The sequence below is a fragment of the Phoca vitulina genome, unplaced genomic scaffold, assembly GCF_004348235.1.
Source record: "Phoca vitulina isolate PV1807 unplaced genomic scaffold, GSC_HSeal_1.0 scaffold60, whole genome shotgun sequence".
NCBI lineage: Eukaryota > Metazoa > Chordata > Mammalia > Carnivora > Phocidae > Phoca > Phoca vitulina.
In genome coordinates, this window is record NW_022589763.1 from 9,380,159 (window position 1) to 9,407,770 (window position 27,612).

The following is a 27,612-nucleotide window of genomic DNA, read 5'->3' on the forward strand; positions in this document are numbered from 1 at the left end:
AGGAGATACGGGCTTACGTGCTTAGGGTAAAATGTCATGTTGTTTGCAACTTTCAAATGATTAAGAAAACAAATACATACACATATATCCACAAACAAAGAGAGAAAACCAACGGAGCACACTCTTAACAACTTTTGCACTCAGGCAGCAGGCCTCCAGGCTGGGTCGTGTAGTTCCTTCTGCTCTTCTATAGAGCGGAAAGTTTTCAAGATCAAGTTGGGCAGAAAAAGGAAAAGGAAGATTTTATTTAAACAACCAGGCCACTGATATAATTGAAGTTAAAGTAGAATGACATTATCCATTATTAGAAAGTCAATAACCATTCTGCTACTGAATTCACTACATTGATTTAAGGAGGACTTAGGATCTTTTGGAAAAAAAAATAGGCTTTCTTTATGCTTGTGGCACTTGACCAAACTGGTTAATTTAAACAGCTAATGAAACTCATCAGATGACTTGTCACTTCAATTGATTAATCTGTGTAACCATCTTCCTCTCAAGATTAACCGAACTGATCGAATTGTTCTTGTTTTCAAGATCACTTTCATCTTTATCATCATGAAGCTTGATTTCTTCAGTACCCGCTGGGGACAGGATGCTGGGGACATCGCATTCCTAACTCTCGGGGTCTGCAGTATCACTGGGGAGCTAGGAGATACGAATCGAAGATCAATAACAAGACAAGAAAGCATAATCAATACGCCACGTACAGAGTATCATCATTTCTCAGGATCTTACCATATGAAACCTGGACGTGTCTTTACTGATCACAAAGCCTCCCTGGCAGATGAGAGTAGATTTATTTTTATGTAGTCAGATATTTCAGTGTTTCCTTTCAGACTCTGAGGTTGTTGCTGTTGGGTTTTTGTTTGTTGTTGTTGTCTTCATATGTGGAACAGCTTTCTCACTTTAAGATTGTAAAAATATCTCTCTATGATTTCTTCTGGTACTTTTAATGTTCAAGGTCTTACATTTAAATTTTTGAAGCATCTGAAATTAATTTTGGTGTAAGAAACGAGGTAAGACTATAACTGAATTTTTTCTAAACTTTAAGCCAGCTGCCCAACATTATTTTAATAATTTCTTTTGTCATTGATGGGACTTTAAACTAATGTCCCATATGTGCCTTTGCTTAATTCTGGTATCTCCTCTCTTTCATTGACGTGCTGGAACCGTGCCATAGGCAATGCATCGTTATAATGCGTTTATAGATCTGGAAGCGAAATCCTCCCTTTGGTACTTTTCCATTTAGAAGTTACCTGGCTATTCTCACATGTGGTCTTTTCTTTTTTTTTTTTTAAGGATTTTATTTATTTATTTGAGACAGAGAGAGAGAGAGAGAGAGCACAAGCGGAGGAGGATCAGAGAGAGAGGGAGAGGCCTACTCCCCGCTGAGCAGAGAGCCCCACATGGGGCTTGATCCCAGGACCCCGAGATCACGACCCGAGCCAAAGGCAGACGTTCAACCGACTGAGCCACCCAGGTGCCCCCTCACATGTGGTCTTAACCCAGTCAGATCCAGTGCCTTGTTTCTATAACAAATATTTTCTCTATGAAAGGAGATGACACTGGGGACAAACTGGGCAAATTTGAATACAAAATCAACATTGAGATATTATGGGGTTATTGTTCATCCTCGTAGGTGTCATTATTTTAGGAGATAACCCTAATCTTTGGGATAAAGAAAAATGCCCAACTGATTTCCAAAATGCCTCCCTGTTTAGAGTTAATCTGGCAAGTTACTCGTGGAATCCTATTGGTATTTGGTCGGGGTTGCACAGCATTTATAAATCAATTTAAGCAAGATTTCCATTTTTTACAGTGTTGTGGACTCTAGCCCTAACGGCGACTTACTTCTCTTCATTTATTTACATCTCCTTCACCGACTCCTGGGTCCTGGCCGGCAACAAGTGGCACACTCAAAGAAAGAAACTGATGAATTTAGCAAAGTGCCTTTTTTTTTTTCCTACTAAAAAGTGAATTTATTTTCTAGTTACAGAAACGGGTGCACTGAGGAAAAAATAAAACAAACAAACAAAAACACATATAAATTTGTAGATACCGTAGTAAGGAACTGACCTCCCAATCTTTTTTTTTTACATTTTTTTTATTATGTTATGTTAATCACCATACATCACATCATTAGTTTTTGATGTAGTGTTCCATGATTCATTGTTTGTGCATAACACCCAGTGCTCCATGCAGAACGTGCCCTCTTTAATACCCATCACCAGGCTAACCCATCCTCCCACCCCCCTCCCCTCTAGAACCCTCAGTTTGTTTTTCAGAGTCCATAGTCTCTCATGGTTCGTCTCCCCCTCCGATTTCTTTTAAAGACAGTTTGGACAGGATTCAGGGAAATCAGGAGAGTAGGGCACTTCAGGGCAGGTCTTCACAACCCCAGGCCTCCAAAGGCAAGGGGAAGGAACAATCAGTAGAATTGGGGAAGAGTGGTCTCAAGGAGAGCATCACCTGACGAGAGCATCATTAGAGGGTTGCAGCCCTACCCTCAGCCTTGCAAAGGGAGGGAGCCACGGGGATAAATACCCTGACCCCTTTCCACGTTGGCTACACCCACCAAGCAGCCTTTAGCACCAACCAGTTGATGAAGTTCATGTAGCTCAGCCTCCCGGGACACGGAGCGGGATGGAAAGGCGTGCAGAGTGGACCTGGGGGCAGGTGGAAAGCCTGAAGCCCGCGAGGTAGAGCATTCTAGTCTCCTGCCTTCCTCCCCACCTCCCTCGTTCCTGAACGTTCTGTGCCAGTTTTCTTCCCAAGTAGTTCATATTTTTGTGACTGTTTTCAATGGGATCTCTTCTCCTATTGCCACTCTGGATCGGTCATTGTTTATGTGTGAGACAATGACCGATTTGTACATAATGTTTGCATAGCAATTTGGTCTGATAAGAAGGTATTTGATGTTTCCTGCCTGTGTAACTATCACTTACCTGGTATGTGCGTCAATTCCAGTACTTTTTTTTTTTTAAAGATTTTATTTATTTATTAGAGAGAGAGAAACAGCACAAGCAAGGGCGAGGGGCAGAGGGAGAAGCAGACTCCCCGCTGAGCAGGGAGCTCGATGCGGGACTCGATCCCAGGACCCTGGGATCATGACCTGAGCCGAAGGCAGATGCTTAACGACTGAGCCACCCAGGTGCGCCAATTCCAGTACTTGTAAAAAAAAAAAAAAAAAAAAAAAATATATATATATATATATATATATATGTATATATATATATATATGTTTACCTCTTTTTTCTTTCTTTCTTTCTTTTTTTTTTTTTTTTAGTATTTGACGAGTTAATACATACAAAGCAGTTAAAACAGTGTCTGGCTCGTAACAACGCCCCCGGAAAGATCTCTATTTTTATTGCATCTAGTCGTTTTTCAGCTGATCCGGGGCACCGGTGACTTTTCAGTATATTAACCCTGATCGTTATCAGCTCATCTCCCCACGTCAACCTGCATTTTTCAAATTCTCTTCAGGTCGTCGAGGTGGACTCAAGACCTTTAAACCTAACTACCGATATTTTGCCTCTCCCTGCGAAAGGACCCAATCATCAGTGAAGAAAGGGAACAGTTCTCGCGAAGACCCCACTTCGAGAAGCAAGGCTTTATGTGACACCAGACTACAAGTGCAGCTGACCTTTTTTACTGAAGTGAGTCAACCAGCTGGAAGCTCTGCTACTGCTTACAAACCAAAGGGGCCCTTTCAGAAAGGGGGGGGTGGCAAAGACAGAGCAAGGTCAATTTAGGCCTGTCTCTCCGATATCTATAGAACCGTGGCTCTCAACCTGGGGCGCTTCGGCCCCCCAGGGGATATTTTGCAATGTCTGGAGACATCTGTGGTTGTCACAAGTGGAAGGGCAGTGTTTCTGGCATTTCGTGGGGAGAGGTCAGGGATACTGCTCAACATCGTACAAGGCAACACAGAATTATCTCCCCAAAAAGGTCCATAGAGCTGAGGTTGAGAAAGTCGCCCATTAAAAAAAGATGGAAGGTCAGCCTACTGGGTTGTTCGGACTTAGACAAGACATCGCCCCAGTTAGGGTGGTAGAAATAAGAGGAACCTGGTGCTTCTGCAAACCTCCTGTCTGGGGTGGTTTTAACAGTCATGCTCCTCCCCTACACCCCCCCAACCTTGTCTTTGCACTGGGAAACCCTCAGGCTGGTAGCCTGGAGTCTCTGAGACTCCATACTTCCTGAGCACCATCTCTTCATCTCCGAAGACTCCAGACATAGAATCACTCCATGCAACCCAGAAAGGTATTTTTCCACCCGGGGACAAATTTGGGTAGTTTAACTAATTATGTGTGTGAGCCATTCTCAGGGAGTGGGGAGGAGAGGAGAGGGAATCCAAATCATATGCCAAATAGTAATAATAATAATAATAAATAATAATAATAAAATAATTTTTTTTTAACCTAAAGGAAAATTTTGGTAGTCTAAAATGTCAATTCTCTGAAGATAAAGTCAGATGTTTAACAGTACTAGAGATGGTTTTCTGGAGTATATCTCTAGTTTACATAACTTTGAGGAAGTAAATACTATTAATGGCTGTTTTCAAGAGCACATTTTTGAGCAAGTTCCCAGTGTGTTTGGGAGCTACAGTCCTTTAACCTCTTTGAAATGTAAAATGCGGTGTTCTCTCTTGATCTTAGTTGAAGCTATTGGATCCATCTCAGGCTGATCTTGACATCTTTCCTGCTCTGCTCTCTTCAACCAGACTTCTATATTTCTCTGTGGAAGAAGACTAAAAATGGTAAGAACAGCCAAGAGATTCCCTAAAAAATTGTTCTCTGTCCTCTTGGTGGGAAGAACTGAAACCAGTGGCAAGAGAGATGTTTAAGAATTTGTAGTTTGGTTATTTGCCGGGGGGGGGTGGCGGGGGGGAGGGGAGGGGAACTTCTTTGTGATTGATATTTCATAATCCAGATTAATCATGGCAGTATTACTCAAGTTCAGAGTAATTAACGCTTGCGCTGTCCAGCTTCCTGCCAGAGTTAATGCGATCTGTAGTGAGGAGGAACAGATGTTCGAATTGGGGAAATTGCTTCTATGGATCTAATTTGTCCATCCTATGTTTTTGGGGAAAAGAAGCCTCGGTAGAGTACTGGGTTCTGTTGCCTGCACGGAAGGGACTCGTGGGGATTTATAGCCAAGGAGCAGGGTGGGGGTCAGTAGATGGAAAATGACTAAGGTGAAACATCAGGGGTGGGGGTGGCTTCTGGATAAACCGACTTGACAGGATTCTCGCTGCAAGCAGGCCAAGGAGATCAGCTATCACCTGGAGGATGGGAGGGGCTGAGGGATTTGAGCAGATATCAAGGATGATCAGAGATCAATGGTGAGGGAGTCTGGAGAAACTGACCTAACCAGACCTATGCTAAAACTGGGAAGACCGATACGGAAAGCCAACGGTCAAGGCCTAGTGACTGCGAGGAGCCTGAGTACCCGGCCTCACCTTCTCTGTCGAGGCAGAACATTCTAATACCTCTCCAGGTGCGTTCCAGGGCCACCATGAGGCTCAAGTCACAGAATATGTGTTCAGGTTCTTTGCGAGCAGTGTGAGCTATTAGGGATGCCGAAAATTAGTCAGAAAAAGATATCAGTGGCCTTTTTCTGAAATTATTTTGTCACCCAAATGAGCCATGATGGAGTACATTAAGTGGGAACCCATCCTGATTTCTAGATCTGAATGTGGGCACCATGGCTCATCTTGTGCCTGAGATCTAATGAGGAGTTAACCCCAGGGGGACTGTGTTACAAAGGAAACAACTGCTTATAGTTTCATTTCCTAGAAACTCAGATGTCTATTTTTATGCAAACCCATGCCCACATCTGCCTTTGCCCCTTAAGGGATGGAATGAGGGCACTGGTAATAATAAAGACCGCTCAGGTTTATTGACCACTTGCTATATTGGTCAGGCGTCATGCTAAGGGCTTGATGTCTAGGGTTCTGTTTCAGTTTCCAAAGCAGCCTCGTGAAGCCCAGATGAGGGAGCTGGGGCTTCAGGAGGTTAAGGAGCCTGAGTGGTCTTGGGTGGGCGGCCTGAGTCCAGGAGCTGTGCTCCAGCCCCTCTGCTCTCTGCACCTAGACCAAGCCCGACACACACTGTCGCCCCGGAGACACTCAGAACCTGTGATACCTTACTCCTGACGAGAAAAGGAGCACTTGGTAGATCTTTTATAAGAAAAGACTTGGAAACAATTTTCAAAAGAAGAGATACAAGAGGCCAGGAAGCACAGGGAAATTATTCGACCGTATTAATAGTTATATGTCCTCTCCTTTGATATGGAAACTCCACTTCTAGAAGCTCTCTTAAGACATGATCAAGGATGTGGCAAATTATTTATGAAGGCTGTCTATTCGGCATGGCAAAGAGAGTATCTCATGTCGAATGTTGGGGAGGGATTACTTAATTGTGGTCCCCCATTAAACGATATGTTATACAACCATCAAATCATGTTTTAATTAATTAATTAATTTTTAAATATTTATTTTAGAGAGTGTGTGCAAGCGGGGGGGGGGGGGGGGGGGGGGGGGGGCAGTGGGAGGAGCAGAGGGGAGGGAGAGGGAAAGAGTCTCAAGCAGACTGAGTGCAGAGCCCAACGTGGTGCTCAATCTTACGACCCTGAGATCATGACCTGAGCGAAAACCAAGAGTCGGACGCTCAACCAACTGAGCCACCCAGGCACTCCTCAAATCATGTTTTTTAAAAGAACACTGAGACACATAAGTACTTATAATATAGTGGTAAGTGAAAACAGCAAGCTAGAAATTGATAAGTATCATATATTCCTGGTGTTTTTAATGTGCACATGCTAGATGCTTACTCGGTGTTGGTTAATCTGGGAGGATGGTTTACATGAACACGTGTGTTACCTATTTTTCTTAATAGTTTCGCAAAATGCATTCTAACCATTTTACAGTTGAGAAATGAAAATTCTCATGAGGTAAAGTGATTCACCAAAGTCAGAGAGCTCTAATGTGGCAGAATAAGAATTGTTCTGGGACACCTGGGTGGCTCAGTCGGCTGAGTGTCTGACTCTTGATTTCGGCTCAGGTCATGATCTCAGGGTCATGAGATCAAGCCCTGTGTCAGGCTCCCCGCTCAGCCCGAAGTCTGCTTGAGATTCTCTCTCTCTCTCCCTCTGCTCCTCCCTGCTCCTCCGGCTCGTGCTTGCTCTCTTTCTCTTTCTAAAATAAATAAATCTTTAAAAAATAAAATAAAATGAAATCTTTCCATCGACAAAGCCCTAGCTAAGACTGGAATGCTTCTCACTATGCGAAATAGACACAGAAATGCGGAGATCAGTATTTGAAAGAAACATGCCAATGTGTAACCGTGGCTAAGCGGTTTTAAAAGTAAAACCATTATTCTGCTCTTAACTATAGCAGATTTCTCTGTGGCCAAGCAAAGAGGTAATGAGAAATTTATTTACTAAATGAATCAAACCTGATCATTTAAACATTTGAAAGATTGTGCTAAAATTAAAAACCATCATTACAGATGAACCAACCAGTGTCTTTGCACGCCAAGAGCAGATCCCTTCTATCTCAGAAGCTTGCCAAAGCTGAGGGCTGCGCGGCATGTTGTGGCCACGGCCCACACCCCGCTTGCCGCCTATGTTCGCACAGCCTACAAGCTAAAAAGTTTTTATGTTTTTAAGTGATTGAAAAAGTCAGAGGAAGGGGGCGCCCGGGTGGCTCAGTCCGTTAAGCGTCTGCCTTCGGCTCAGGTGATGATCCCGGGGTCCTGGGATCGAGCCCCGCATCGGGCTCCCTGCTCAGTGGGGAGTCTGCTTCTCCCTCTCCCTCTGCCCCTCCCTCCCCTGCATGTTCTCTCTCTCAAATAAATAATCTTAAAACAAAAAAAAAGGGGCGCCTGGGTGGCTCAGTTTGTTAAGCGACTGCCTTCGGCTCAGGTCATGATCCTGGAGTCCCTGGATCGAGTCCCACATCGGGCTCCCTGCTCGGCAGGGAGTCTGCTTCTCCCTCTGATCCTCCCGACCCTCCCCCCTCTCATGCTCTCTCTCTCTCTCAGTCTTTCTCTCTCAAATAAATAAATAAAATCTTTAAAAAAAAAAAAAAGAAAAAGTCAGAGGAAGAATACTATTTCATGACCCATCCCAGTTACGTTAAATCCAAATTTCAGTGCCCACAAATAGTTTTGTTTGTTTAGATATTGTCTCTAACCGCCTTTGCACTGCATGGCAACCTCCTCGCTGGTTGAGTAGTTGTGACAGAGCCTAGATGGCCTGCAAAACAGAAAATACTTACTAACTGGCCCCTTACAGGAACGTGTGCCGATGGTTTGGTGGTGGTTTATGGGAAGCAAGCAGACAGGGTGTAAGGTCAAATGAGATTTTTTTTTTAAAGATTTTATTTATTTATTTGAGAGAGAGAGAGAATGAGAGACAGAGAGCACGAGAGGGAAGAAGATCAGAGGGAGAAGCAGACCTCCAGCCGAGCAGGGAGCCCGATGCAGGACTCGATCCGGGGACTCCAGGATCATGACCTGAGCTGAACGCAATCGCTTAACCAACTGAGCCACCCAGGCGCCCAAGGTCAAATGAGATTTAATATCTTCTGGTCTTTGTGCCTGTTGTGATGCGTAATAGCTGTCAAGTTGCTAATTTATGGAACGACTACTTTATATCATTTCATTCTTTTATTTTGAAAACTAGGTCTGTTGGGCTAAAATGGTAGGAAATAAATGATGAAAAGTCTCTATTTTTAAAGTCGGTTGTATCCTCATACTTTTTTTTTGTTGTTGTTCTATAATGAGACTTTGACATTTGTGGTAATTACACTTTACAGAGATAAGCCTATAATTAGAAATCTTCCGAATTTGCAAAAAAAAAAGAAAGGGGGGGTGCTATTTTGTCATAAATTTATTAGGGAAATTCCAAGTGGAGTCTCAGTCTATAAAGCAAATAGAAAAAGAAGGAAATCAGAGGCTCTTGAGGTAAAGTGATTCACCAAGGTTAAGTGACTTCCTTATTCCCGGGGCTTGGTTAGCCCCTAGGGTGATGTCCACATCCCTACCTCATTATCAAACAATTTGGTGTCCTGCTGAGTTGATGGGAGTTCCCTCAGAGAGTTCCAGATAGAGAGCACATCAAGGGGGGTGGTCCCGCACAGGGAAGTTTATTTGAAGCAAATAAGGAGACCTTGGGGAGTCACTTCCAAAGCCCCTGAGCAGATGTGACTGGGTTCCTTTTATTTATGGTTAAGATGAATATTCAGAAACGGGAGCTTTGTCATCCACCGTCAAGGTGGGCATCAGGCTGCGCGGTACTGAGCCAACGGCCTAAGTACTACATGCCTACAGGCATTGTGTGTTAATGAAGCCTGTGCAGCAGGACTGGACTTTGCTGGTTTACAGGCTGGAACCGCATCAGTTGACCTTGAGGGGAAAAGGGTTGGCTGAAAAACAAGCTATCAGCTTTCTGGTAGTTTCAACCTCATTAACCCCATGGGGCACAGTTTCAATATCAACGTGGCAAAAGGTGAGCAAATCCAAATTCACGGGTTTCCAGCAATTGCTCCCCGACTCCTAGCCTCTTCCGTGGCCCTTTGTGATTCCTTTCCAGCCGGGCCTCACCTCTGGTGCAACCCAGCCCAGCCATTCGCGGGATCCCCACCGTGAGGTGAGACCCCTTGCTTCCCAAGCTTGCCTGAAGCGGTGCCCGCCACCAGAAATACATACTCCAATACCCTTTTCAACTCAGGACTTGGCTTTTTGTGTGCTGTGTGATCTTGCCTGGAGCTGTCACCCCCTGAAGCCTGGCACACGGTAGCCCCAGGGGGTGCCCCGTCTGTTGGCCTCCTGACCCGTTGGCTGGGTAAAGGAATGGCGGTGAGCATGGCGGTCATTGTTCCTAGGCCCCCAGTATCCCCATCTCAAGATGCATTTCCCTCCGTGAGGGATGTGGCTGAGAGGACCGAAATCGAAGCAGAGTGTAGCTCTGTGAGAAAGAGCCCAAGGGGAAGGCAAATTACCTACAGAAAGGTGAGGGGCTTGGGGGGGGCGTTCCTTGTTGTCACCGGGTAATCACAGATTTCCTCGTGTGGCCCCCTCCAGGAAGGCCCTCTGCCCCTTCTCCCCTCTCTTCCACCCCTGCCCTCTCCTCACTTCCTGCTCCCCTGAGCACGCTGCAGCCACGGGCCGAGGACCCCCACGGGCCCCCTTCTCCTCGTGCACCTCCCCGGCCTTCTGTGCCCACACACCGTGCCTGCACGCCTCACAGGTGGCCCCGGAGGGCCTGGGCTTACAACAGCAGCCATCCTATGCTCTTACGTGCCCTGGGTTCGAGGCTCAGCTGGGCCCCGGGAGGCGGCTCTGGTGCTCGGTGTCTCAGGCCCTGGCAGTCAGTTCCCGGGGCTGGACTCCGCTGAAAACTGCCTCCCTCACGGGTGTGGTGGGGCCGGGAGCTCGGCCGAGCCGGGGCTGCTCGGGTGTCTCCCACGCCCTGCGGCTCTAGCGTGGCCAGGCCTCTTCCGAGGCTGGTGGCTCAGGGCTCTAAAGAAAGCGGGGAGGGCGCCTGGGTGGCTCAGTTGGTTGGGCGACTGCCTTCGGCTCAGGTCATGATCCTGGAGTCCCGGGATCGAGTCCCGCATCGGGCTCCCTGCTCAGCGGGGAGTCTGCTTCTCCCTCTGACCCTCCCCCCTCTCATGTGCTCTCTCTCTCTCATTCTCTCTCAAAATAAATAAATAAAATCTTTAAAAAAAAAAAAAAGAAAGCGGGGAGACAGAGAGCTCAAGAGAGAACGAGCGCGGGGCGCCTGGGTGGCTCAGTCGTTGGGCGTCTGCCTTCGGCTCAGGTCATGATCCCAGGGTCCTGGGGTCGAGTCCCGCATCGGGCTCCCTGCTCGGCAGGAGGCCTGCTTACTTGTGGTGCTGCTCTCCGTGGAAACACTCACAAAGGCCTGCCTGGCATGCAAGGAGGATGGGAGATGTGTCATCAAATGTGCGGACTCTTAACACTAAGTTTGGGATTTTTCTGCTCCTAGCTAGAGCCGGTCTCCCTGCTGGTGCGCTAGGTCTCCTCCCTGCTCTCCTGCTCGGGCTCCACATTCCATTTTCTGTCCTTTACATTGTCATCGTCATCCTCATCCTCATCATCATCATGAATGCTTTTTGGTAGGTTGTTTTTTTTTTTTTTTCCGTTCTCACCAGCATTATAACATGCTGTTCTTTCTCTCCTCCTAAAATAAATTATTTTGACCCTACTGGCCCTGTGAACGCCTGCCAGTGTCTTTGTTCCCCTTTGTAGGAAATTTCCCAGAAATGTTTGCTGTTTCTTTCTTTCCTTTTTTTTTTTTAAAGATTTTGTTTATTTATTTGACACAGAGAGACACAGCGAAAGAGGGAGCACAAGCAGGGGGAGAGGGAGAGGGAGAAGCAGGCTTCCCATAGAGCAGGGAGCCCGATGTGGGGCTCGATCCCAGGACCCTGGGACCATGACCTGAGCCGAAGGCAGACGCTTAACGACTGAGCCACCCAGGCGCCCCTGTCTGCTGTTTCCAATCCCTCGTTCTTCCAAGAACTTTCAAGTCCTATTTTATTTGGCTTCACCTTCAAAATATATCCAGTATCTGGCAAGTTCTCATCACCTGCACCCTCGCCAGCTGGGTCTGTTGCTTGAAATCCTGCAATGGCCTCTTGACTGGCCTCTATCCTTCCACCTTTGCCCCTCATTGTCTCTTCTCAACACAGCAACCAGCATGAGTCTTCTAAAATGTAGGTCAGGCCGTGTCACTCTTTAGCGTTCCACTCAGTAAAAACCACCATCCTTCCTTGGAATGGTTGGCAGGGCCCAGCATGTGTGATGCAGGGCTGGGCCCCCCTCCTTTGACTTCATCTCCTGTCCTTCTCCTCCCCTTGTTCCAGGCACACCAGTCTTGTTACCATCTTTGCGAATATTCCAGCATGTTTTCCTCCTTTGCATGGGTCTTGTCCCTCTGCCTGGAATGCTCTTCCCCTGGATAGAGCTGCATGGTCAACTTCCTCCTTCCCTTGACATCTTTGCTCAAATGTCTACTTCTCAGTGATGTCCACCCAAACCACCCCATTTATGGTCACAAGCCCGCCTCACATGCCTGACCCCCTTCACTCTGCCCTGCGTTTTCTTTCTAACCCTTATCACCTGACATCGATATGATTATTACAGTTCTATATTTTTCAGTTCATTATTTAGAGAACATAAGCTTTAGGAACAGGAGGAATCTCTTCTGTTTGGTTCACTTAGAAGTGGTACCTGGCATGTAGCAGGTTATCAATCAGTACTTGTTGAAATGTTCATTTTTCACAATTTCCTTCCACATTGTTATGCTAAGGTTTTATTACTTGCTCTGTAATGTTTAAAATGTTTTTAAGATAAAAGCAACACATGGCTTTATGAAAAAAAACAACTCAAGGAATAGAGGGTATCCCATGTTCTTGCACTCTCTCAAATCAATCAATCAATCAATCTTTTTTTAAAAAAAAGTCTAGGGGCGCCTGGGTGGCTCAGTTGGTTAAGCGGCTGCCTTTGGCTCAGATCATGATCTCAGGATCCTGGGATCAAGCTCCCTGTGGGGCTCCCTGCTCAGCAGGGAGTCTACTTCTCTCTCTCTCTCTCTCTCTCTTTCTCCCTCCCTCTGCCCCTCTACCCTGCTCATTCTCTCTCTCTCTAATAAATAAAATCTTTAAGAAAAGCTCTAAATAGCACAATATGGAAACATTACAATGCTCAGATTCCTTGAACTGAAATGGAAATAAACCAAGACATAGGCAAACATGCCAAGTGCATTTGCTATAACTATATGAGGTAACTTGAAGAGGATTGGTCAGCATGGAGTTGGACTCTTAGTTCAGTTGCCTCTCTGATCGCTACCTCTTCATCAGTGAAATGGGAATATTTATATGTCCTTTTAGTTTCACTGTCAGGGCTCAGTAATATCAATACTGTGTCTTCTTTAGCATCTGACATGTCATAAGCACGTGATAAAAGGCAGCCGTTATGAAAAAACAAAAATGACTGATGACTGCTCAATGTGAATTCTACATTTTCCATTTTAACAAAAAGGTGATTTACTGAGAGAGGAGAACACCTGTGCGTACAGAGTCAAACATTCCCATTTTAACCATATTTAGCTCGCTAATTGAGCCTCCAAGTTTACCCAGTGTATTTGCCTGTGTAATTAGCTGTGATTCACAGCCAAAGCTGAGCTTATGTCATGGTGTCTTCTGTTACTTTACAAATCAAATTACTGAAGGGCACGTGTTTTTAGGCCGTTGTTGCCAAAACAAGCAAAACAAAATAATGTGGATTCTTTGTATCAGATGAAAAAATAGGTCTGGCTCAACACCGAGTGAACTCTTTCTAAAGACTTTTATTTATTCATATATTTTAAGTAATCTCTACACCCAACATGGGTCTCAACCTCAACCCCAAGATCAAGAATTAGATGCTCTACCGACTGAGCCAGCCAGGCACCCCTTTGGCATCAAGTGAACTCTTACATTACCATTAGTTGAAGCTAAGGTCCCCACTTTAGTCCGAAGCGGGTAGTTCCCAGTGGTCTGAAAGGGGACATTTCCACACTTAAGGAATAAAAGAAAACTTCACATCTTTCTAAGACTTTATTTATTTATTTATTTTAGAGAGAGCAAGAGAGAGAACGAGCAGGGGGAGGAGCAGAGGGGGAAGGAGAGGGAGAGAATCTCCAGCAGACTCTGCGTTGAATGTGGAGCCCGATGCGGGGCTCGATCTCACGACCCTGAGATCATGACCTGAGCCGAAACCAAGTGTCAGACACTCGACCGACTGAGCCACACAGGTGCCCCAAAACTTCATATTTTTCAGTCATCTTCTCAAGAATATCTTTTAAATTTGGAAGCCTCAAAAGGTATTATTTCTCTTTAAAAAATATAGAAAGGTTTTGTTCATTGAGTCCATTTTTCTTTCCTCCTTTGCTTGATCAGAACCCAACCTCTCGGGGCACTTGGGTGGCTCAGTCGTTAAGCGTCTGCCTTCGGCTCAGGTCATGATCCCAGGGTCCTGGGATCGAGCCCCACATCGGGCTCCCTGCTTGGCGGGAGGCCTGCTTCTCCCTCTCCCACTGCCCCTGCTTGTGTTCCCTCTCTCACTGTGTCTCTCTCTGTCAAATAAATAAAATCTTAAAAAAAAAAAAAAGAAGAACCCAACTTTTCATTGCAGTTATTTTTCCCTTTGGCACCAATCGTAGAATGCGAACTCGCTGGTACCTCTGAGTTCCAGGCTCCTGGTGCAGCGGCAGGAGACCTGCCGCCTGCCATAGAGCATCACAAGGGCCAGCTGGGCTGGAGCATAGGGTGTGCCTGTTCCCAGGGGAGACAAAGGATCAAGTAGGGGACCTTCTGCAGTTTCACTTCCCATGGCCTTCCTCTGACACTGTCCCCTTTCTTTCTGTGGCACTTTTCCCACTTTACCCCTTCCTTTTAGAGGTCCCAAGCCCTCCTGGTGTCTCCTCACTTCCTTGCCAACAATCTGACCTTTGGAATACTTTGCTATTTATGATCATTCAATATGTGTCTTCCATGGGATTTTAAGAAAGTTCAAAGCCTTGATTTATTCAGCAGATATTGATCTCATGCTCACTCTGTGGCAGGCATCGTAATGATAGAGTGCGTGTAAAGGCAAGCAAGGTTCTGGACCTAAGGTCGTTCACCACCCAGAGGGAGGAATGGTGTGTTGACGTGGAGCCTTCTAGAAAGGTGGTGTAACAGAGCAGCCAAGAGTGCAAGCTCTGTGTCTGGATTGCTTGAGTCTTACCTTGGTCCGGTTCTGTAGGCTCTGCATTTCACTCACCTCATTGCAAACAAACGTATTTCTTAGAATCACAGTGATGATGAAATCATTTGCTAAAGGCTATTGGTTGAAATTGACGACATGTGAACAGACTTACAGGCTTTGTAGGCAATATAATTTCTTCTCATCTTGGCAGTCTTAGGTTGAATTTGCTTAGAGTTAATTCTATGCGCAAGTTTAATACAGCCTAAGATTTTGTCTAGACCAGGGGTTTGCAAACTACTGCCTGTGGGCCAAATCTGTCTAGCCACCTGTGTTTATATGGTTCATGAGCTAAGGATGGTTTTTACAACTTTAATGAGTTGCATTCTAAATGGTAATTTACATACCCACATAATAGTCTCAATTTTGCCTAAAATATTTACTCTCTAGCTCTTCACAGAAAAAGTTTGCCATCCCTTGGTCTAGACCAGTGTTCTCTAATAGAACTTTCTGCAATGTATCTGCAGGCTCGGACACTAGCCTAGTGCCTACTGTGGCTCTTGAGCACCTGAGGTATGGTTAGTGTAACTGAGAAACCAAATTTTAAAATTGCATTTAATTTTAATTAATTTAAATTTAAATAGCCACATGTGACAGGTGGCTATCATATTAGAGCAGCTCCAGACCATTTTAAGTGTAAAGATTCTGTATTCTGTCAATGTTCCTCAGTCTCAATGTAATCAACTCCCCAGAGGCTGTATGAGTCAAGGGCAAGGCAGCATTCCTAATCAGATTCTTTGCGCTAGACTGGCTTCCATTGTCTGCTGGAAAATACTTAATGGAAAATGCTTGAAAAATGCATGTGAGCACACACATGTTCTCTTAAGGCTGCTATTGATTCTGTCCATTCATCTGCTTTCCTGTGGGGTAAAGCAGGAGGCTTTTTCAGCCCTGCAAGGCCCCAGATTAAGGAAGTCTTAATCAACTTTAGAGTTCCGGCTGCAGGCAGACAAAACCTCACTTGGTAGAGCTGCACTTCCTTCCATCCCTGCTTGCAGATGGCTGACTTAAGCCACGGCTCATGCCTCCCCTAATACTGCTAAAAACAGTCAGAAGCCCTCAACAGGCATCATCGTTCCCAGTCTTGCCAAACCATTTACCCTAAGAGTAAAGTCACAAGTCACAGTCGGCATTCTGAGGCTGTCCTGTGCAGCATGGTGACTAGTTAACAATATTGTGTATTTGAAGGTTGCTAAGGGAGTAGATCTTAAAACTTCTCACCGCAACAAAAACAGTTGTAACAATGTGAGGTGATGGCTGTTAACTAGACTTGTGATCATTTTACCATGTATGCGTTTATCAAATCATTAGGTTGAACACCTTAAACCAATACGATGTTATATGTTAATTGTATCTCCATAAAACTGGGAAAACAAAACAAAAGTCACAGTTGATGCGTGTTCTGCCTTCCAAGATGGCGTAGGTGATAGTTGTATCAGGTGTTTTGCTAGGGTGTCACATGGGGTGCTAGCTTTCCAGCCTCCGACGTCTGAATCTGTCTTGCCCATGGCCTAATAACATCGACATCACATATTTTTGGTTCTCTCACGAGCAGCAATTTACTTCCAAGTTCTAAATTCTACACTGGCTAAAAGTAGGTTTGCATTTGTACAATAGAAAGTCCAATTAACCCTGGCTTAGTATAACAACTTTATGATTTCTCATAAACTCCTAGAGGTCAGCAGTTCTGAGCCATTATTTATACTCTGCTCTATGAGATCGTGCAAGGATCTGGGTGCTCTGGCTCATCTACCTTGTTGCTTCATCATCCCTAGCACATTTTCCTCATTTGCAAAATTCAAGATAGGTGGCTACTACACCCATATTACAAGAAGCTGGATGGAAGTAGACAGGAAGAAGGGGAACAGCCCCACCATTTAAGGACATATCCCAGAAATTGCACATCTCGCTTCCTCTCACATCACATTGGCGTTAACTTAGTCACGAGGCCATGCTTAGCTGCAAGGGAGTCTGGGATATAGACTCTTTTTCAGAGTGGTGCATGTCCAACTATTAATGGAGACTCTATCACTATGAGATGAAAGAAAGGGGACAAAGATATTTAACAATCTCTAGCTTCGATGAGGATGATAAAAATAACTAAAGTGTCAGGAAATACCACGTGGAATAAGAACAACATACAATTAAGCTCCACATACACAAGTGTCAGCATCTTGTCTGGAAAGAACTAATGGTCTTTCCACGTTTTTAGTTTAAATCCATATTTTTTTCTCTCCTCCGCTGTGTTTTGAACTCTTTAAGGGCAGAGGCTGTGTGTTTACTGCCCCTAGTAGGTATTCAATAAATATTTGTCAAATGAAAGAATGAATATGTCAGTGGAATTCTGTTATATTTTTTTATAAATTTTTTCTCACCAGTTTTCGGTGCAATTCCTCGCTAAGGAATTGTTGGGGAATTTTTCTGGTCCAGGTCCACTGTCTTGGTCCTGGGCAGTTGTCTGGGTCCTTGGTGTGTCTTGTATTGTTGTTTCCATGTCTGCCATTCTCTTGGAGGGGGCTCTTCTGCTGAGCACAGTGGCTGCTTCACAAGGGGACATGGGTAGTGGGGTACCAAGCCAGGACTGGGAGCCAGTTCTTCCAACCCTCAGTCCGGAGTGGTGTTTCACAACCTCATGTATAATCAGGGCAGTAGAAGATGAGAAGAGGGAGTGACTACTTCTGTCTGGGTTGATCCCAGAGAGTGTCTTGAAGAAGACGGGTTCGAACTGGGCAGTAGAAAACAAGAGCTCCTGAAACCTTTCTCCCCAAGGAATCCTCGGGCAAATAGACGAGACAGAATGTTATCTCTCAGCAAGTCCGGGGCTGTAGCCTAAAGCAATCTACTCCAAGGAGAAATTTGTTGGAAGTATTTTGCTTTATTTCATTCATGCACGCATTCATTCTTCTATTCATGTATTTAGCAAACATAATGCAACACGAATTAACTGCCAGGCATTGTTTTACACAAGGACACACAAAGCCCTGCTCTCTCAGAGCTTATCTTCTCATGCAGGATAGACATTAAACAAATAAGCACACAAGTCATAAGCACATAAACTACTGGCAAGATAATTTCTGATGGTGCTAAGGGCCATGAAGGAAATAAAGCAGGGTGATCTAGTACAGAGTACATATACCTCTCTGTACCTCAGTGGACTCATCTGTAAAATGGAAATTAATAATAGAGGTCCACAGTTCCAAAATCCCCAGCCTGAAAGCTTTGTCCTAACTCGGTCAATGGCAAACACATGACCTGAATTCATTCGGAGGTGAATCTTGATCTGAACTGAACAAGCTAGTTCTTTTCTTGCTTGGGTGCTTGCGTGCTTGCTCGCTTGCTTTTCTTGATTTCCCTCTCTCCCTTCTTTCCTCACTTAGTGTGGAGAGTTCTTTGTTTCACTGCACAAATTTTTGTGTGTTTGATTATGGGATGCTGCCCTGGGCCTCAGTAAGGATATTATATAATATGTGGATACATGTATCATATTACCTTCTAAGATCTGAAAAATTCTTAGTTCCAAAACACATCTAGCCCCAAAGATTTTGGGTAAGGATTGAGGATCTGTAGTACCATTCACATGTGGTTATTAAGAGGATTAAATGAGTTAATATATTTAAACACTGAAAATGATGCTCAGAATATAGTAAGTGATACCTAAGTTAACAAATGCTACTGTCACTATCACTAGTATTACATGGGAGGGTATCGGATGAGTTGGCCAGAGAAGGTCTGTCCGAATATGTGTTATTTGTGCAGACACCTAAGGGCTGAGAATGACCTGGCTATGGGAAGAGGAGGAGAAAGATAATTTCAGGAAGAGGGAACAGCAAGTGCTAAGACTGGCTCAAATGCAGAACAGAAAACAGGCCAGATGTCTGGCATGTGGTCAGAGTAGGAGAAGGATGGTTCAAGGTCATGGAACTAAGCTTGAGTCAGAACATGCATGATATAAGCAATAATAAAGATTCAAAGTGTAATAGGAAGTCATTGCAGTTGGTGTGATTCATGTTTATAAAGACTATTCTCATGCCATTTGATGAATGAATTGTAGAGGAGAAGGAGAATTGGGTGGACCAGTTAGGAGTCTCTTGCGGTAGTCCAGGTAAGACCTAATGGCTAATGGCAGGAAGGAGGTGCTAGTAGACAAGGGGAAAGGTGGACAGGTGCCAGACAAAGTTTAGAAATAAGGGAGAAAAAAAGACTTTCTGATTAATTTTTCCTTCTAGTTCATACTATGTCCATATGTAGAGGCTAAAAATTTCACAGTCATTGTCGCAGGTGTGTTAACGGGCAGGGTTGCCAGAGCAGTTCTGCACGTCTCTCCCCACCTCCGCATTCGGTGACATCACAGTGGCAGCTCACACTATGGGAACTGGCAGATGCTATAAATCAGGACTTCACGAATCAGAGATGTGGGTTGGGGGAGGACAGCCGGTTGTTAAACATTTACTAACACACCGCTGTTATTTTTTCTATAATTGAACTGCCTTCATCTTAGAGCATCTACTTCCCCCCATCATAGAAATACTTAAACTAGGTATATTCTGGAAACTCGGTGTGGTGATTGCTGTCACTTCGTGTTTTTACCTCCGCTAATTCAGGGATCCTCCCAGTTCTTCCCAGGAGCTCATCTAGGTTCGTGGGAGTGGGATCAGAAGAGGGCACCTGGTTCACAATTTGTCCTTTATTTATTTTGGCCCCCTTTGGAATACAGCACACCTCCCAGGTCCACAGTAACGCCCTTAGCAGCATTACTTATTACCTTCTGATACTGGGGTTCATGAACCCATCATGTCTTCTGACAAAAGCATAGCTGGAGATGGGGCCCAGGGTCTGGGATCCTATAATCAGGGACCATAAAAATAGCTCACTCTACTTCTTTCCTTTTTCCATCTTGGCTCAACCCCTCTTCCCTGAGTGATGAACATTTCTCCTAAATCTTTTTTTTTTTTTAATTTATTTATTTGACAGAGAGAGACACAGTGAGAGAGGGAACACAAGCAGGGGGAGTGGGAGAGGGAGAAGCAGGCCTCCCGCTGAGCAGGGAGCCCAATGCGGGGCTCGATCCCAGGACCCTGGGACCATGACCTGAGCCGAAGGCAGACGCCTAACCAACTGAGCCACCCCGGCGCCCCTTTTTCTCCTAAAACCTTGAGTAAAGTTCATGCTCAAGGGAGATAGACCATATTTATCTAAGGGCCTCCCGTACACCCTGGCCTAGTGCCATATCTTCCCAGGGATCTGAATGCTCTAGATTGGGAGGTAAAGCCTTAAAGGATAACTAGAATTCTGGTGGGTGGAAATGGCAGAAAAGAGTAGTCCAGGTGAAAGGATTTGCAAGTAAAGGAGCTACAAACTGGGCTTGGGTTAGTGACTAGAGAAGTTGGTAGGGGCAGTGTATCAGGGAAGCCTGGACAAGTAGATAGGGAACAAAGTATGGAAGACTTTGGATGCCATGATAAAAAGTTAGGGCTCATTCTGTAAAAAAAAAAAAAGAAAAAAATCATTTTAAAGACTTTAGAGTAATGTCATCTGATTAATGTTTGGGAAGTTTAATGGTTAGGGTGGATTCGAAGAGTGAGAGCCTGAGGACAAGGATGAGGTTTTAGAGTGGACCAAGGGTGGGATCATCTCAGCTGAAACTGTGTCAGCTAAAATGGCGAAGCAAGGAGGATGTCAAGAGGGTCAATGAAGAATGTCAACTGGACTCAGTGAATGGTTTTGATGATGAGGAGAAGACAAGGTGGTGAAAGAGAGGAAAAAAAAAAAAGACAGTGTTGCACTTCTAACCTCAACAAACTTTAGGCACATAAAGATGTATGAAGAAGCTCTCAAGATCCTTCTGAAACATCTTGCATTAGAGAAAAAAAAGCTGAGGGAAAATTTGCTTATTTACCTTTCTATTAGAGGAATTAAGGAAAGTAGGCATTTGGTTTATTAGATATCAACACAATTGGCTGATTCAGTCAATTGGGATGACAAAAACATTAATTGATTTAGAAGCCTGTTGTAGAGACACAGGCTAGATCATTCCATGGATTAGCACCAGTTAAACTAAAACCAGTGTTCTGGAGTAAAATATTGATAGAAATCCTGAAACTTGAGGGCAAGTCCCTGGTTAAACCACCCTCTAAGGCAGGGCCAGTTCAAGTTAATATGGTGACTAGCAAAGCTCTTCAGTACTCCCCATACCACATTTTAAGGTCTTTCTCCCCAGGGTCCCATTGTCTCTCATGCTAAACCTGGTTGCCCAAGAACCACCATTATGGGTAGGTTTCCATATGTACCAGTTTGCCTGAGAGAGTCTTGGTTTTCTGCCTATAGTCTTAGCATAATTATTACTAGGTCCCCCTTCCTTTCACTCCCATAAGTATCGTCGTTGATCAATCAGGACTCACTGAGGCAATGCCCTGACTCTCTGCTCTCTCCTTTCCAAATTTATGTAATGTAAAGCCAATGTGTAGGGGAAATGTTCATCCCCAAATCATCTTGGATTTCCAAAAACAATCCAAGAGGAAAATAAGCTCATAGAATGGCAGCGCCAAAATGGGAGTTGAGTGTCCTGGGGCAAATCAGCTACTATTGCTGAGCTAGGTCTTCAACTATAAAATGGGGATAATGGATCTCTTAATTTTTCTACTTAGAATATTAAGAGGATTGGGGCGCCTGGGTGGCTCAGTTGTTCAAGCGACTGCCTTCGGCTCAGGTCATGATCGTGGAGTCCCGGGATCGAGTCCCACATCGGGCTCCCTGCTCAGCAGGGAGTCTGCTTCTCCCCCTGACTCTCCCCCCTCTCATGCTCTCTCTCTATCATTCTCCCTCTCAATAAATAAAAAAAAAAATCTTTAAAAAAAAATATATTAAGAGTCTTGAATATTGTGAAAGCCTCTTGTAATATGTACCAGAGCAGGCTTATTAGCAAGCAAACAGTAACTACACTAGTCTTTTTTTTTTTTTAAGATTTTATTTATTTGAGAGAGAGAGTGTGCACAAGCAGGGGGAGGAGCAGAGGTAGAGGGAGAAGCAGGCTCTCCGCTGAAGACGGAGCCTGATGTGGAGCTCCATCCCAGGACCCTGGGATCACGACCTGAGCTGAAGGCTGACGCTCAACCGACTGAGCCACCCAGGTGCCCTGCACTAAAGTCTTAATGTGTCATTCTTCCCAATATATTTTTGTTTTAGTATTCCTTCACCCACAAATTTCAGACTTTGGCAGCTAGTTGATAGCTCCTTCATTGTACTATTTTAAATAACAGTGAATAGGAAAATGCTGCTTCTACCACCTTCAAAGCTATGGAATCGAAAAGCTAACATGCTAAAAGCTAAATGTGTAACTCGATTATTATGAACCTCCGTAGTAGGGCAAGTACAGTCATGGGGGGTGGGGAGATGCCATTTAGGCGATTGAGAATAAGACCTGGGTTGTCTACTTTAAACTGTAGCAAAAGAGAGGCAGCAGATGGGAAATTTCAAATCTGATTCTTGGTATGTTTTAGAATGACTTTGAATGATGATGATTTGGTCTTTCTTATGCTTTCAGGTGTTTCCAATGTGGACATTGAAGAGACAGTTCCTTATCTTTTTAAACATAATCCTAATTTCCAAACTCCTTGGAGCTAGATGGTTTCCTAAAACTCTGCCCTGTGATGTCAGTCTGGATGCTCCAAAGGCCCATGTGATTGTGGACTGCACTGACAAGCATTTGACAGAAATCCCTGGAGGTATTCCCACCAATGCCACCAACCTCACCCTCACCATTAACCACATACCCAGCATCTCTCCAGCCTCCTTCCACCAGCTGGACTATTTGGTCGAGATCGATTTCAGATGCAACTGTATACCTGTTCGACTAGGGCCCAAAGACCATCTGTGCACCAGGAGGCCACAGATTAAACCCAGAAGCTTTAGTAGACTCACTTATTTGAAATCCCTTTATCTGGATGGAAACCAGCTTCTAGAAATACCTGAGGGTCTTCCTCCCAACCTGCAGCTGCTGAGCCTTGAGGCCAACAGTATCTTTTCTATCATGAAAAATAACCTAACAGAACTGACCAATATAGAAAAGCTCTACTTGGGCCAAAACTGCTATTTTCGCAACCCTTGTAACGTTTCGTTTTTCATCGAAAAAGATGCTTTCCTAAGTCTGAAGAATCTAAAATTGCTCTCCCTAAAAGATAACAATATCACATATGTCCCTACTACTTTGCCATCTACTTTAACAGAACTCTATCTTTATAACAACGCCATTGCAAAAATCCAAGAAGAGGACTTTAATAACCTCCATCAACTGCAACTTCTTGACCTAAGTGGAAATTGCCCTCGTTGTTACAATGTTCCATTTCCTTGTACGCCCTGTGAAAATAATTCTCCCCTACAGATCCACCCATCGGCTTTCGATGCACTGACAGAATTACAAGTGTTACGTCTGCACAGTAACTCTCTTCAGCATGTGCCCCAAAGATGGTTTAAAAACGTTAAAAAACTGAAGGAGCTAGATCTTTCCCAAAACTTCTTGGCCAGAGAAATTGGGGATGCCAAATTTTTGTATCTTCTTCACGACCTTGTCCAGTTGGATCTGTCTTTCAATTATGAACTTCAAGTCTATCGTGCAGCTCTGAATCTGTCAAATGCATTTTCTTCACTGAAAAATCTGAAAGTGTTGCGGATCAAAGGATACGTTTTTAAGGAGCTGAGCAGCCATAATCTATCCCCGTTACAGAGCCTTTCCAATCTTGAAGTTCTTGATCTTGGCACTAACTTCATAAAAATTGCAGACCTCAGCCTATTTGAACAATTCAAAACATTGAAAGTCATAGATCTTTCAATGAATAAAATATCACCTTCAGGAGATTCAAGCGAAGTTGGCTTCTGCTCTAGCACCAGAACTTCTGTAGAAGGTCATGCACCTCAGGTCCTCGAAACATTACATTATTTCAGATATGATGAGTACGCAAGGAGTTGCAGGTTCAAAAACAAAGAGACTCCTTCTTTCTTGCCTTTTAATAAAGATTGTTACAGGTATGGGCAGACCTTGGACCTAAGTAGAAACAATATATTTTTTATCAAGTCCTCTGATTTTCGGCATCTTTCTTTCCTCAAATGCCTAAATTTGTCAGGAAATACCATTGGCCAAACTCTCAATGGCAGTGAATTCCAGCCTTTAGTGGACTTGAAATACTTGGACTTCTCGAACAACCGGCTTGATTTACTCTACTCAACAGCATTTGAGGAGCTACGCAACCTGGAAGTTCTAGATATTAGCAGTAACAGCCATTACTTTCAATCAGAAGGAATTACTCACATGTTAAACTTTACCAAGAACCTAAAAGTTCTGAAGAAACTGATGATGAACAACAATGACATCGCTACCTCCACCAGCAGGACCATGGAGAGCGAGTCTCTTAGAATTCTGGAATTCAGAGGAAATCATTTGGATGTTTTATGGAGAGATGGTGATAACAGATACTTAAAATTCTTCAAGAATCTGCTGAACCTAGAGGAATTAGACATCTCTGAAAATTCCCTGACTTTCTTGCCTTCTGAAGTTTTTGATGGCATGCCTCCGAATCTAAAGACTCTCTCCTTGGTCAAAAATGGGCTCACATCCTTCACCTGGGAAAGACTCCAGTATCTGAAGAGTCTAGAAACTTTAGACCTCAGCTACAACAAGCTGAAGACTGTCCCTGACAGATTATACAACTGTTCCAGAAGCCTCAAGAAACTGATTCTTAAGTATAATCAAATCAGTCATCTGACAAAGTATTTTCTACAAGATGCTTTCCAGTTGCGGTATCTGGACCTCAGCTCAAATAAAATCCAGATTATCCAAAAGACTAGCTTTCCAGAAAATGTCCTCAACAATCTGGAGATGTTACTTTTGCATCACAATCACTTTCTGTGCACCTGTGATGCTGTGTGGTTTGTCTGGTGGGTTAACCATACGGAGGTGATCATTCCTTACTTGGCCACGGATGTGACTTGTGTGGGGCCAGGAGCACACAAGGGCCAGAGTGTAGTCTCTCTGGATCTGTATACCTGTGAGTTAGATCTGACTAATCTGATTCTGTTCTCACTTTCCCTGTCGGTGGCTCTTTCTCTAATGGTGATTACAACAGCAAACCACCTCTACTTCTGGGATGTGTGGTATAGCTACCATTTCTGTAAGGCCAAAATAAAGGGGTATCGGCGTCTGACATCCCTGGATTCTTGCTATGATGCTTTTGTTGTGTATGACAGTAAAGATCCCGCGGTGACAGAGTGGGTTTTGGATGAGCTGGTGGCCAAGTTGGAAGACCCGAGAGAGAAACATTTTAATTTATGTCTTGAGGAAAGGGATTGGTTACCAGGGCAGCCAGTTTTGGAAAACCTTTCCCAGAGCATACAGCTTAGCAAAAAGACGGTGTTTGTGATGACAAACAAGTACGCAAAGACTGAGAACTTTAAGATAGCATTTTACTTGTCCCATCAGAGGCTCATGGATGAAAAATTGGACGTCATTATCTTGATATTCCTTGAGAAGCCCCTTCAGAAATCCAAGTTCCTCCAGCTCCGGAAAAGGCTCTGTAAGAGCTCTGTCCTTGAGTGGCCAACAAACCCACAGGCTCACCCGTACTTCTGGCAGTGTCTGAAAAATGCCCTGGCCACAGACAATCATGTGACCTATAGTCAGGTGTTCAAAGAGACGGTCTAGCCCTTCTTTGCAAAATGGGACTGCCTAACTTACCCAGGAGAAGGTTGGCTGCCTAGATTTTCCAATAAATGGCTCACTAGAAGGGTGTTTTCCAATTCTCTTAAGACCGGATGGTCCGTATCAGAGAGGAGAGTCACAGTGACAAAGAAATTGGGACAATGGACTTTGTATAATGCACCGAGTCATCTTTCTTATCTCTCTGTGACTCCATTTGCACTTGAGCCTCTCCTTTCTGTTCCTGGATAGATACTATTGGGAGAAGACCGGCAAGGAGAGGACACGAGTCTCTGATTCTCCCATAACTCTCTTGTGATTATGAAATATACACACAATCTCGAAATACTGAGAAGAATTGCACTTCTACCCATAACAAGTACTGGTATGTCTAGAAATAGGGTAAGAGATGCTCAGGGTCTGCGTCTATGACATTACAATGTACCAGAGTTAGTGAAATGAAAACAGTCAACTCCTCAACCGATGGCTTCTGTATCACCCAGCGCCCCCTTCTGTGTAGACTGAGAGTTGGCTCCCGATGGGTCGTTGCCTAGGTGCCACTCTCTCTTCGCCGTTGGGCCTGTTGCAGGGTTCCGTGTGGAAATAGTGAAAAACATCTATACCACTGGTGGACATAGTGCACTTACACACGGAAAAAATTAAAGTGATCTGCCTTTATACAAAGTGAGGCTCTTTCCCTTTGATGATAATTTACCTGCTTAAATATTGCTATGGACTGACTGTTCCCTCCCAAATTCAGATGCTGAAATCCTAACCCCCCAGTGTGATGGTTTCAGGAGGTGGGCCTTTGGGAAGTGATCAGGTCATGAGGGTGGGGCCCTCAGGAATGGGATCAGTGCCTTACAAGAAGACAGCAGAGACCTAGCTTGCTGTGTTCCCACCGTGCCCGTGTGAGGATACAAAGAGAGGTCAACAGCCCGCAGCTCGGAAGAGGGCCCTCCCCAGAACCAGACAGTGCTGGTACTCTGAGCCAGGATTTCTGTCCTTCAGAACTGTGAGAAATAAGTGTGTGTTGTTCAAGTCACCCGGTTTATGATGTTTCCTTATGCAGCAACCTGAGCGGACTCAAACAAATATTTTTATCTGCGTTGCAAAGTTCTGTGTCCAAAGTAACATTGTCTCATGCAATGGTTCTTTCAGACTGCTTTGCTAACTAATATGGTGTATCTGTAATTATCTGCCAACTTGATCTGTCAACATTAGATGGTTTTGATAGTAAACTCTGCAGGAGGACCCCAAGAACATTTATTTATTTACAGTTATTGGGCAGGGATGACAATTATATGGATTCCTTTACATTGCAGGGAGGAGGAAGGGAGAGGAGAAACCGAGGTTTACAGACCTCAACGCTCAGAAGGTTTCAGCCTTTTTTTTTTTTTTTTAAGATTTTATTTATTTTTTGACAGAGGACACAGTGAGAGAGGGAACACAAGCAGGGGGAGAGGGAGAGGGAGAAGCAGGCTTCCTGCTGAGCAGGGAGCCCGATGCGGGGCTCGATCCCAGGGTCCTGGGATCATGACCTGAGCCGAAGGCAGACGCTTAACGACTGAGCCACCCAGGCGCCCCCAGAAGGCTTCAGTCTTGAACGCCAACTTTCCTACTCAAAGGCAGCAACAGAAAGGACCAAGACATACTGAAGACGCACATACTTCCAACTGGGTCTAAAGTCACGGGAGTTCAACATTTGAAACCCAGTCGCTTGGCTTTATTTCATGAGAGTGATTATCTACAGAGGTGTCCGTGCCCTTTGGAAAATAGTGTGCGTGGGTTCAAATCTTAGAGCATTCGTTGGGAGATAACTATGTATGTATGAAATGCCAAAGGTTTGACTTTAAGTATAGTTGTAAATACACAGTATATGCATTCTTTCCAAAGGACTTGTGATCAGTAAGGATTACAAATTCCCAAATCAGTCTCTCGAATGAATAAAGACATAAGCTGCTAGAACCAACTATTTGACAACGTCTTTAAAGCTTTATTGTACTTAATAGATGCCTTTCTTCTTCTTCAGTGAAAACAAAGATGTCATAAAACTTGGCTCTTGGCCATCATAAAGCTTCTTCGATTAAAACACATCAACACATA

General features: G+C 44.4%; 1 protein-coding gene across 1 annotated transcript; it reads left to right on the forward strand.

Annotated features, from left to right (window-relative positions):
- Nucleotides 1-4,168: 4,168 nt before the first annotated feature.
- TLR7 (toll like receptor 7) lies at nucleotides 4,169-26,861 on the forward strand. The gene is made up of 3 exons (XM_032391157.1): nucleotides 4,169-4,266; nucleotides 4,662-4,762; nucleotides 22,363-26,861. The coding sequence occupies exons 2-3, from the start codon at nucleotides 4,760-4,762 to the stop codon at nucleotides 25,510-25,512; spliced, it is 3,153 nt and encodes a 1,050-aa protein (XP_032247048.1). The 5' UTR covers nucleotides 4,169-4,266; nucleotides 4,662-4,759; the 3' UTR covers nucleotides 25,513-26,861.
- The last annotated feature ends 751 nt before the right edge of the window (nucleotides 26,862-27,612 follow it).